General features: G+C 50.8%; 1 protein-coding gene across 1 annotated transcript; it reads right to left on the bottom strand.

Moving 5' to 3' along the window:
• Positions 1-5,845: 5,845 nt before the first annotated feature.
• RPP25 (ribonuclease P and MRP subunit p25) lies at positions 5,846-7,059 on the bottom strand. Its single transcript, XM_067534656.1, has one exon. The coding sequence runs from the start codon at positions 6,698-6,700 to the stop codon at positions 6,029-6,031; it is 672 nt and encodes a 223-aa protein (XP_067390757.1). The 5' UTR covers positions 6,701-7,059; the 3' UTR covers positions 5,846-6,028.
• Between the last annotated feature and the right edge of the window lie 5,713 nt (positions 7,060-12,772).

Raw genomic sequence — 12,772 nt, forward strand, 5'->3', positions numbered from 1 at the left:
CCATGATTGGCCACTGAAACAATGTAGCAAAGAATTTCCTCTCACTGCTGGCATTTAAAACGCATTCACCATGCAGGGAGGGGAGTGGGTGGTGAAATCTTTCAAAGGGACAAACTTTCAAAGGGACAAATCTTAAAGGGACAAACCGCAAAGGGCTTGCTGGGCATTTAAAATCGCATTCACCACGCGGGGAGCAGGGTGGTGAAATCTTTCAAACCCTTAAAGAGACAAACTGCAAAGGGCTTGTTGTGTGTGTGGGGGGATGATTGCAGCTTGGATTTTAAACCCATTCAACGCAAGAAATGAAGATTTAAATCTTCCCGGGGCTGCTTTGGGGGAGGGTACTGAAATGGGGCATCATGGGATACAGTCTGGAGGCCAATTAATTCGAATTAAGTCCCATTGCATCCACACTCACACTAATGCGAATTAACTGATGCACTTCAGGCGCTAATCCACTTGCAGAGATGGTTTTATTAATTCGATTTTAAAGGCTCCTTAATTCGAATTAACAATGCGCAAGTGTAGATGCGGCAGTAATTAATTCAAATTAAGGACTTTCATTCGAATTAAGCCACCAGTGTAGACCAGGCCTCAGTAACTTTAACTTGAACACCGAAGAGTTTACAGCCTAATGCAGAGGGGTTCTAGCAGGGCCACATTGCCAACAGACTGTAAGCTCCATGGGGCAGAGGCTGTTCCTTCCTTTGTGTTGTACGGTGAATAGCACAACAGGGTCTTGATCCGGATTATAAATAAGTCAATATATATCGTCAATATGACACGCGTATCGCTAGAATGGGCTATTTCCAATTTGGCAGGAGCCCATTCAGCAAATACATTGTCCCCTAAGGAGCAATAACCCCTCATTAGCAGCAGTATGAGATTCACAGAGGGGCAAAAGGAGGAATGTATATCTGCTCTAGGCAAATACAGGGAACATGTAGAATACAGGCTGTAGCCCTGGCCACACCCCCTGTTAGGGAAGCCACACCCGCTTTTCCATACAAAAAGTGAATGTTTGGTGTAACTTGTGCCAATGGAATTCATAGCACAGCTTGAGAACACAACTAACACAGGGAGTGTGTACTACACTGCGTCCTCACAAGCGCGAACAGAGCACAGAACCAAGCAAGGCCAGATCTACACTGGAACCTTTGGCTGGTATAATCCCATTGGGTAAGGGGTGGGGATTTGTATGACATTTCTATACTGGCAAAAGCCCTGGTATAGATGCAGTTATACCAGCAAAGAAGTGTTTTTGCTGCCATAGCTTATTTCGCTTGCCAAACCAGGATAAGTTATGCCGGCAAAAGTATTTTTTGCCTGTATACACTGCATCCACACTAGCTGGTTCTGCCAAATTAAAACGTTTTATTAGAAAATGTTTAAGCACAAAACAATAAAGCGATAGTCAAGGTTCAAAAAGCACAGCAATACAGCATCCGGGGATGACATGCAGTGGGGGGGAATGGGGGCTGATCGAGGATGAGCTGTGGCCCGTGGGAGGGGCTGGGGGTGTGGGGCTTGAGGGTTGCAGGAGGGTATGGGGGGGGGGGGAACGCTATCCAGCATGGAGGGAGCGTCTCTGGAAGGCATTGCCAGGGAAGGCGAGTGAGTCCATGCATGGGGGTGGAGGTCTGGGGAGTACAGTGGCGTACGGGGGGATATGTGGATTGGGGGACGCTATCCATGGTGGAGGGGATCCCTGGGAGGCTGAGGAGGGAGGGTCCCTGGCGGGTATTTGCCAGGGAAGGCAAGTGGGTCCATGTAACTACATGAGCAAATCGTCTCTAGTGCAAACCTGGACCGAGACATGTGAGAAGCACCCTGGACTGTATAGCGCTTCTGGAGCAGATACTGTGTGTGGCTGATGGTGGCCATCTTTCTCCATCTCCTGGAGACAGCAGTACTAGTGAGGGGAGGGAAAGCTGTGATATTGGGGACTGTGCCTTTCAAGGCTGAGCTTCCCAGGCAGAAGCATCTGTGGTCACTCTCCCACCATGAAAAATCTCTTCAACCCGAATTGAGAAATCAAGCCACCTCCACAAGAAAGATTCTCCTCTATTTTCAAGCCTCCCCCTCCCCACTTTGAGATGGTCACAAAATCCCTACCTATCAATGGTGATTTTAACATGCTTTCCCCTCTTGCCCTTCTTTATGATGGATAAAGATGACCTGAAAACATTTAGCTTTTTAAAACATTTTCTTTTTTTTAACCTTAGAAATATCAGAAAAGTCAAGCCCCCTTTTCCTGGGCTTTATGGGAAGACTTCTTGGGAGATTCACATCTGCTTTACAAGCACTCAGCAGCTTAGCTGAGGAGTGTTGATAAAGATGTCTTTTCTCCAAAGAGTTCACTAGGCATTGGAATTAGATTAATAAAACAGAACAGTCTGGCTAAAAATCCCTCTGCATCCCAATTTCTTAGTCTCCCATGATGTCATAGTTTCACTAATTCTTCAGTTGCCACAGAAACTTCTGGGGTAGATTAGACCTGATTTTCTAAAGTAAAAATCAATCAGATTAAAAAAAAATCTTTCTACAAAAAAGACAGCAGCCCAATCTTTGTTTCTTTTACAGGTTAAATTTAAGATGTGAAAGGGATAGGACAGGATCACCCAGTGGATTAACTCTCTAACAAGCTCAGATATCACGGTGATGATCGTTGGCTAGATAGATGGGTTAGATGTGCTTGCTCACCTATCTAAGACAGAACCAGAGAGCTCTCCTCAGTTTTCCAGGCTGCAGGATCATTTCCCCCCAGTTTGGAGGCTAAGCCTTACTGCCTTTAGGAATCATTTATGTTGGTGACAATAATGGGCCCAATTCTGCTCTCACTTATAACAGTGCAAATCAGGAATGAGTCCGCTGCAGCCAACAGAATTACACAGGTGTAGTCAGTGTGACAGCAGAATCAACCCCACTGTAGTTAGTATGATAAGAACAAGGGGCAAAATTCTCTGCTGAGAATTCTCTGCTCAGGGGAGCTGCACCCATTAACAACAGCAAGTTGGACCAAGATTTTGCTGAGAGACTTTTAGAGGTTCAATTCTCCCTTTACTCTGGTACAAATAGCTCCTCTGGGAAAATATAAAAACCACTGAGAGCAGAATCAGGCCCTTTATAATCTTTGGTATCACTAGAAGCCCTGACTGAGACCAGGACCATCTTGTGCTAGGTGCCATAAAAATACATAGCAAGAGACACACAAAGGGTGGGAGGGGAAACAGAGGCACAGACAGGGGAAGCAATTTGCCCAAAGTCACACAGGTCAGTGGCAGAGCCAGGAACAACACCCAGGTCTCCAGAGCCTTAACCTAGGGCCCCAGTCACCACATCATGCTGTTTGGCTCAACCACAGTTCCACACATACAACCATAGCACTCACCCCGCTTGGCTCAGTGGGAGGGTTTGAACCACAGACCTGCAGATCAACCCTACACTGCTTAAACTAGCTTCCTTGCCTGCTTGCCCAAGGTGGAATCAGTACCTAGATTGACCAGATGAAAGATCTTCACAATGTAAAAACCATGCTAATACACACAGCCCTTCCATATTGGCTTCCCTGTGAGGTTCCCAAGACAGAAATGTAGAGGATTGCTTGGCTTCAGAGCAGAGACCAAAACCATAGAGCACAAAATAAAACAATTACTGAAAAATACACACTAGAGAGGAAGAAGACACAGTGGTTTTCAGATGCATTCATGCCCTGTAGCTCACGGCTTATGGGAAATGGAGAGCTGGGTACTCAATAAATGGCAAGAGGAGAAAACAACCCATCTGCTTGTTTGTGTGTTTTATTCAGAATGAATCACAGAGCCATGAGTTGCTGAGCTCTCCATTAATAACCCTGACAGCTCCTCTCCGGGTGTAATTGAAGCAGCTCCGATAATGAAGGTGTTACTCCAACAAGCTTCAAGCAAACCATCTTTCCTGGTGTCTCAGGCATCTCAATGTGGATCTGACAACTGCCAGACACTGTGCATGGAGAAGTCGTGACTAGCATCTTTTGTATTCCCTACATCCACTGCAGATAGGCTCATTCTTTTCTGTAGCATTAGGTGCGGAACCACCATATAGTCCCACCTACAAAGCCTCCCATGTGGGACTCTGAAGAACATTCCCTCCCAGGGCAGGAACCATCTCCACATCCATGCAGTCTTGGGCTTTCTCACACTCTGCTCACCCTTTCCCAGATTGGAAGCCCTTCAGTCTCTAGATCTGCCCAATCTGAAGTGTCCACAATGCTCTACCAATGGACTCCGACCCTGACATGGAAGGACCACATCTCCTGATGTTAGGGACCAATTCTGCAAGGTACAGAATGTCCTCAATTACTGTTCAGGAAGGTCCTGAGTTTCATGTTAATTCATTGCAGGTCTTTAACCACAGTACTCCAGCAATTGACGCAAAGCCTATTATGGGGGAATTCCCCTTTAGCTTGGGTGAGAGAAGAGTTTGGTCTTCATGTGAAGTCCCGGCAATTTCAGTTTCCTGTGTGGGCCACCACATGGGACCACCTGCAAATCTAGGTTGTGAGCTTTGTCACCAATGTAGTCAGGGCACTGAGACCCAAAAAATTCATTCCACCCGGGGTTAGAAACAGACCATTACACCCATTTCCTTCCCTGCATGTTTTCTTTGTCCCACTGACAAAAGCAACGGGTCTGATAGACACACATTCTCCGTCATCCGAGGCACATGAGCTTCCCCCCACCTGGAGTTCCTCTCTATGGATTGAGACACATCTCATAGCGAAAGAAGAAACTGCTGCATTCCACAGCAGCTGGGCACCCCCAGATATAAGCAATCACACTGAGAATCAACGAATGCTTCCCTATCTTCATTCTCTGGGCTCCCAACAGGAATATCAAAATCCACTGAAGGAACAAAGTGGGCTTTGTGTTATGAACAGTGTCTGACAAACACCATCTCCCTGCCAGTGGCAGGGGAAGCGTTGCTCACATTACACCCCTCCGGGAGGAGAAAGAAGCAGCACACTTTAGCAGAGGCAGGCACGCTCCGGGCTGGGGAGACTGCAGCCTGCCAGTGAGAGGGTATTACTTAGTGTGGAGGGGCTGGAGCAGTGGGGGCGGAGGGGAAGAGGTTGAGGAGCGGTTTGAAAAGCTCTCAGAATGCCTGCAAACACAAAAGCACAGGTGCAGCAGCATCAGGAGAGCCCAGCCTCGGGGAGGGAGAAAAAGTTTTGGCACTGTGGGTTTCCCTGGATCTTGAGCATTACACGGCCCATTCAAATGGGCAGTTATTGAAATGGAGAAAGACGACTGCACACAGCGCTACTGACAGTCCGTTAGCGCCTCAGACCTCCCTCAGATCAAATTGCACCTTTATGGCCTGTAGGAATATTAGATTAAAACTGTTATTACATTTCCACTTCTCTGGAGAGGGATCAGAAGATGGATGTACAGATGGACGCACACACGCAGAGCTCAGCTGCCCCAGCAGGACCTTTCTCTCACCTCAGCATCGGCTAATATGATCACTGGGCTTTAACCCTTTCAAGCCTCAGTGGCCACACAGTCCCACACTCTGGAGCATACTCTGTCATACCCTGCTCACTCGTGCCTTTCAGTTTGCAAGCTCCTCGGGGCAGGGAACCTGTGCTTTACCTGGCACCTTGTACCTAGCCAATTATATACCAACCACCCCAGTACTTCCACATGCAGATGAGCTGCTCCTGGTGCGTTATTGCCCCTTCCACTGGTTTGCTCTCTTTTCTTCTCACTAGCCAGCTCCCTGCAGCTGGAGAACAGAGCAGCTCAATGTCCCCTGCCCCAAGAGCAGCAGAGGTAGGGGGAAGGAGGAAGGGGAAGGTGGAGGGGAGCAGCAGTGTCTACAAACCAGAGTCTTTGTGGGGGAAGCTAACCAACACATGAGATCACCAGGACTCACGACCAAGCAAAGCACTGGCTTCATCGTCCCTTTATTGATTACAAAGCGTCTAAAAATCTAGAGTGTCTTCAGTATATAATCTCCTTTCTATGTACACTAGGTATGGCTTCGGTTAGTTCTCTGGGGGTGAGTCAGTGATGATAGTCCAGTCCACAGTCCCCAAGCCCTTTTGACTCTCTGTTACCTGTACCTGCGTTTTCTTGTTAGCCAGTTCCCCGTGTGGAGGTGCCAAAGGTCTCTTCACCCCTTTTGGGGATGAACTGAGTCTGTCTTCCTCTATCCACCCCTCTGAAGCCCACAGCCCATCCCTGGGCTCCGGGGGTTGGTAGCCCATCTCGCTGGGGTCCAGGGGATCCTTGGACAATAGGATACAGATGGAGGGCACATTCTTGTGGACGGTCAGCTTCTCCACTTGACCACCAGGCTGGGGGTCCTTGTTCTCCCACACCTCCATCAGGGTCTTGTAACACACCTTGGTGACCTGGTGGAGACCCCCCAGCTTCCTCTTCATGATCTCCACGCAGGTGATGGTCTTGGTGACCGCCCGACCACAGCCACTGAAGACTATCTGCCGGGTGCCCTTCAGCTCCATCCTGGCCATGGCAAAGCCCATCAAGTTTCTGATCTTGCTGCCTTCCTTCACCTTCATCTCCACCACACCGGGGGCCAGGTCGGGGAAGGGCAGCGGGCTATCCTCCACCGACGTCTTGACCTTCCTGAAGTTCTCCATCCTGGACTGGACTACGGGGGGCATGGGTGTGGATTCCACCCCTTCGGCAGCCATCACTGGCCCTTCCTGGAGGGAAAATGAGTCAGATCAGGTGCCTAAATGCCAGCAGCCATCCCAGAGACTATCATTGGCTCCAAACTCCCTTTGCTCCAGGTCAACAGGGTGCAGAGAAAAGGGGCAAATTTAGTGCTGCCCTTCCATGATCTTGCCTCTTCTGACTGGCTACTCAGTGCTCTCCCTCCCCAGGTGAAGGACTTTCTGTCAAGCCCAGATAGTCCCCTCCTGGCCGTGCCGGAGAATTAGTCCCTAGAAGGGATGGAGCTGCAGAATTCTGCCCAGGTGGAAATCCCTGCCGGTGCCTCCTCTGCTCCCACTGCAGCACTCGCTTCTGCTGCTCTTTGCTTCATTCTGGACTTCAGCAGCCCCCAGAGCTGTTTTGTGTAATTAGCAGATCCTCCCCCTCCTCTTCCTCCTCCGCCCCTGCTCTCCTCCTCCCCTTCCCCACATCCCTGATCAGCCTCTCAGCCCAGCCCGGACCCCTCTGTTTCATCCACCGGCTGTACTTCCCTCTCTGGCAAAAGGAGAGTCTGACTTTTCCCCAGTCCAGGAGCAGCTGCAGGGAGGGAGAGGAAAAGCTACCCTTTCTCTTCATGATGCTTCCAGAGTCCTGCCCCCTTAAAGAGAAATTGGACCCTTCTCATGGGCGATTTCTCCAGCTCAAGGACGTTAACTGCTAACTGCAAATGTCAGCAAAGTACAGGCAGCTGCTGCTACTCGTGCTTCTCTCTGCCTGGCTGGATCAGCTCCCACACTGTGCATGCCCACAAGGGGCACAGATCTCAGTGGCCCTTCGTTAAACTGAATGCCTGGATGGGTTGATTTATTCTGCTACCACTTAGGTGGGGATGTGCAGCGATCAGATCCCCTGTTCAGTGGGCAGTCTCTTGTAGAGGAGGTGCTGGAAGCCACCATCCCTAACTGATCCAGTTCCCTTCTCTGCATGGACACCAGTCTGCTGTGAGGGGACCCAACCGCTGGATCCCAAGTGCTTCTATGCCCCCTGGGTCTGGATAGAGCCAGGTCTCTGTTCTTAGCTTTGGGAGTCTCTCAGGCACAATCCCAGATGCAGACCCCATGTCTGACACCCCTCCTTGCTACATGGGGTCTGCAGCCTGGCTTTCTTAAACCCCTGAACCAGTGTCTCAGCTCTCCTGAGCCCCCACTTGCTTATGTGTGCTCCCTCAGCATCTCATCTCGCTCGGGGCGCTCTGAGCCTCTCGACCCTTCAGTAGTGCTTAATTTGTAATGAAAGAGGTGCTGGGGCTCAAGCAAGTTTTTTTACATTCATAACTGATGCAGCAAGCCCAGAGGTTCCAGGGCTATGAACTGCCAAGCCTAGAGGTGCCAGGGCTCAGCCTGGGCAAGCCCTGGCACTGATTAAGCACTGCCCTTCATGGACAACGTGGCAGGCAAGGAAGGAAGACAGGCTTAGCAGAGGAATTTCTTAACCACCCTCACTTCTACTCTTGAGAAAGCATTCGAGAGTTACAGACCTTTGCAAAATAATGAGCAACCCTGAGCTGCACCCCACGGCCGCTGAATCTGATCTCACCTCTTCTCTGGCTCTGAGGTTCAGGCAATGTTTTAGGCAGGGCAAATGTTTCTCCTGACCTCCCTCTGGCTCTCTCCACCATCCCAGTCTTCTGCCATGTGACAGTGGATGGCCCCCTTACTCAGAGAAGGCTCCCCCCATTTTTGCCCATTAGCTCCAGCTAGGAAATTCCAGCTCCTTTCCCCATCCAGGCTCCTGTGTTCAGTTCACTGTCCCATGGTGTTGGGGCTGATACTCAAGAGATAATCAAAGTCGTAGTCATTCCACCAAGTGCCAAGCAATACACAATGGACGCTCTAATGCACAGCCGAGGCTGCAATGCAGCATGAAGGTCACACTCCATAATGAAGGTTACAGAATGGAGCCCCTGAAACAAAATGGGGTTCACCAAACAAGATGGAGTAGTTTCCAATCTGATACAGATACATCTCACTCTGTCATGGTCCCATCCCTCAGATCCTCTGGCTCTGCAGGGAGGGTTCTGGGATGAAGCCCCATCCCTCAGATCTTCACCCCCAGATCAGTGAGGAGTGCCGTGGGAAGGAGTCACAGGCTACCCCATCCCTCAGACCCTGCCTCCTTGTGCAGTGGGGAGGCTCCCGTGAGCAGGGCTGGATTAAGGCACAGTCACTGTCAGCCCATGACTAGGGCCCCGTCTTCTCGAGTCAGATGATGACACTGGAATCACAGCTTTCTTGGATAAAAAGAACAGTATGTTACTAGCCCTTGGGGTTGCAAAGTAAAACTGGAGAATGTGACCTGTGTGTAACTAACTGTTAGCCGGAGTTTGCAGATGGCCTGAACAAGAGCTCTGAGAGGGGTGAATTTACCCCTCACACATCTCAATTAATATCCCTCAAACCCTGACCCTGGGTCAAAGGGGGTCTCCTGTCAGGGGTTCAGGAAACCCCGTCCCTGAGACTCTGCCCCCGGATCAGCACAAGACATTTCATTGCCACGTAGGTTACACAGTTCCTGGCATGACTCAATCTCCCTCTTCAACTGCAGGAGCAGAATATTGGGGACAGCTCAGCCCAGACCTCCTAGCCTCATTGGGCCCTTTCCTGGGAACCTGGGGAGGAATGGTAGGGCTGAGCTGGGCCCTGGGTGGAGCAACATGGAGAGAAGATGAGCAAACATGGAAACAGTTCTCCTGCCATCCAGGGGAGCAGGAAAGGGACTAGAGGGGTGAGGTACAGGGGGTACGGTCTTAGAGCAGTGGGTAAATGCCCAAAGCATCCTGGAATCCTGCTGAGGCCCCTGGCACAGCCAGAGGAGCTCCAGACTGACTGAACAGGGAGTTCCAGCCACGCCCTTCTGGGTCAGGCTAATGTCCCATTGGTGATTCGGAGCAGCCTGGTGCACGAACACGGAGACTGAATCCTCCGTTCACTCCAGATGTGTGGCTCATCCCCGCCTAGGGTCTCTTGATAGGAAGTGAGCTCAAGTGAGTGGGCTGCCTAGGTCAGGGTCTGAGTCCAGCAGTGCGGCAGTGCGTATGAGCCCGGCTGTCCCTTTGACAGTAATGCTCCAGCCAGCATGGCTTTCCCACCGAGTAGCGAGGAGGGATGGAGGGCCTGTCCTCACTCTGCTGCCTAAAAGAGGGAGTGAACGAACGCAATAAGAGAGTCATCGAGAAGGAGGAAAAGCAGCCTCGCCGGGAAAGCAAGGATCAATATCCAGCTGGAGGTGGCGTGAGGCCTCAGCCACAATCTCTCCCTCCTTCCCCTTCTCCCACATTCTGTTGCTTTTACCTCTTCCTCAAGTCATCTTTTCCTCATCAATCTCCCCCTTTCTACTCCCTCGCCCTGTCTTCCACTTTCACCTTTGCTGTCTCCCTCTTGTCTTCTGTATCATCTTTCTCCTCCTTCCAGTCTCTGCCCCTGCGTGTTCCATGCCCAGGAAGATTGTCAGTCTCAACCTGGGTAATTACTGATGGGGCAAAGGGTTGGGTTCTCTTTACAGAAGAGTGACTCTCCTGGTCCCAAACACTCAGCAAATGAAATGCATGTTAAGGATCCAGGGGATAATCTTTTCACTCACTCTTTTTGTCTTTCCTCCATTCTCCACATCCTTCCTTTTGTCTGTCACTCCATCATAGCTTTTCCCTCATTCCTCTCTCTTTGTGAGGCTGGGCCATGAATCTCCCCTTGTGAAATAACCCTCACTGTGCATTCAGGGTGAACTATCGCCTCGTCCATCAACATCCAGAGACAAAGACGGACTGTCTAGGAGAGAGAGACAGATGGAGAGCGTGACAGTGCAAGCAGACTGGGAGGGAAGTCAATGAGAGGTAGGTGCGTAACCTGCTTAGGCAGTTTTGAAAATGCCACTGCATCTTTAGGCACCAAATATCTTGTAAATCTGGCTCCAAGTCCTCAAGTCCTTACTTGGATTTTACTTGGTCATTATGCAGGCAAGAGTGGGCCTAAGAGTGGGCAGAAATGCCCCCTGAGGAATTTGTCCCTTGGTCGGTATAGAGCTGCGAGAAAGGCTTTCCCTGGCCAGCATAGAGCTGCTGGAAAGAATCTACTCTGCCCTCGTCTCTTGCAGCCCTCAGGGTAAGGGGCATGGCCAAAGTGTGCTGCATTCTGGCTATTCTTTGCTGCCCCCTCTCCCTAGTGGGTTCTGGAAAAGAGCATAAGTTAGAGCAGTTCTGAGGCTGCTCGTACATCTGAGGGATGATGGGGGTGGCGGAGGGAGGCCCAGCCTGCCCTGGTACTATGGAGAGCACAAAGGTGGCTTTTGCCTCCCTCCCTCTATCCCTGTGCTAAATGCAACAGAGAACGGAGCTCCAGTCTTAGCTGATGGTAACAGAGGAGCCCAGATCTGCCTGGGAGTCATCAGGCTACCCCCCTCCTCCTGACCATGTGGTGCGGAAGGGGAGGGAAGATGCTCCTCGTGAATCTTCCCTGTCCTTTAGAGGAGAGAAGGAAAGCCTTGGAGGAGGGCTCAGGCACAAAGGTCCTCAGTAGAGAGAGGGGGGGAAGAGTCCCCTTGGACTGCTAGCTCCTCTGCCCACACATGGCCCACACTCTGACCTCCCTGGACCACTGGCTCCTTTCCCAACACTTCACAATGAGAGGCATGGAAATTCAGCTGGCGGCTCCCTGCTGACTCCCAGAGGAGACGTAGAAGGCTCCCGGAAGGTCAATGCCAGGGACGAGGCAGGCGGTTATTTGGGTTCTTCACGTGCATTAAGGGTCCTGACTGTCTCCCTAGGTAACAGGGCCCCCGAATAACAATGCCGCGCTGCCCTGGGTACCCGTCCTGTCCTACATGCAGAGTGAGGGCCTGATCTGGTGAGGGGCTGAGCTCTCATCGGAGCCAAGCAAGAAACAAAATGTAAGTGAGTTCTCAAATCAGTCACAATTATGTCCCTGTGTGAGCAGCATGAGTGGGGCTGGGCACCCAATTAGGCAAGTAATTACCCTGACTGTGCAGCCAGGCGCTTAGCTAGCCAGCTACGCCTCCGGCCCCTCCAGCTGTCTCACTGTGCTCAGTCAAGGGCAGGCTCACCTCTGTGCTGTGATTAAGCCCCCTGTGGTGGCGGCCGCATGGTATGTGAGTGTGCCATGGCAAAGCCATTAGGTCATTTCCTCTTCAAACACAGGTGCAGCAGCAGTTTGTTTGATATTAGGAAATCCAGCCCAATGCCAGGGCTCAGTGAGGGCCCAGCCTAAAGCCATCAAGGGGCACCTACTGTGCCTGGACGACAGGGGGAGATTCCCCTGCGGCGTACATCAGCTGATGTCAGCTCTTCAGTGGTCTGCGCAAAGTCTCATGGATAGGTGCCCCCAGCACAGGTCGAATGCTAAAGGACAAACATTCAGCTGGTTTCCTTACCTAGCCCAGCAATCTTTGCCGTGGATTTGCAAAGGAGCCACTGGAGTTCAGTGCCCAACTTCCCTGGGATTTCTGTGGGAATTAGGAGCCTAACTCCCTTAGATTCCTGTGAAAGTCCTAGCTGTAGATTTTGTGTGCACCCTCACTGCTTGGGCACATGGAGGTAGCTGCAAATATCGTGGGCACAGCTATGAAAACAAATGAGACCACATGTGAGTCTCAGCAGGAGCTCCAAGACCTGCATACGCAATGGGGTCTGGATTCCCCTCAGTCCCTTTTCCAGCCTCTCCAGATCAGTGCTGAAACTTGCACTGATGCTGCCTGTGATGCACCATGCCCTGGCTAAAGAGATGACTTCAGTCTCCAAGGCTGGCACCTTTCTCCAGCATGAAATTCACTTCTCCTTGTGGAACAGGCCTTAGTGCATGTGTGGTCCTTTCCACTGCATCACAGAGCCTTGACTCCCACATGGTTAGGAAATAGTTAGAAGATGGAAAGACAAGCTAGGTATTGACTTGCACTTAAGCCTGCCCAGCCTCTCGAGACCCACGGATTATTTTCATCTGGACTAAAAATCTACCTGATCTCATGTCAGCAGGAACCGGGATGAAACCCAGCTGTGCAATTACAAGTGGTGATCAGATCCAATCCACCCCAAAGGCCAGTCC

Source organism: Emydura macquarii, unplaced genomic scaffold (assembly GCF_026122565.2).
Source record: "Emydura macquarii macquarii isolate MOO-44397 ecotype Brisbane River unplaced genomic scaffold, CSIRO-AGI_Emac_v2 contig_3451, whole genome shotgun sequence".
In the NCBI taxonomy this organism is placed as follows: Eukaryota; Metazoa; Chordata; order Testudines; family Chelidae; genus Emydura; species Emydura macquarii.

Coding starts and splice junctions, on each gene's coding strand:
- RPP25 (XM_067534656.1), bottom strand. CDS start 6,700: ATGGCTGCCGAAGGGGTGGAATCCACACCCATGCCCCCCGTAGTCCAG.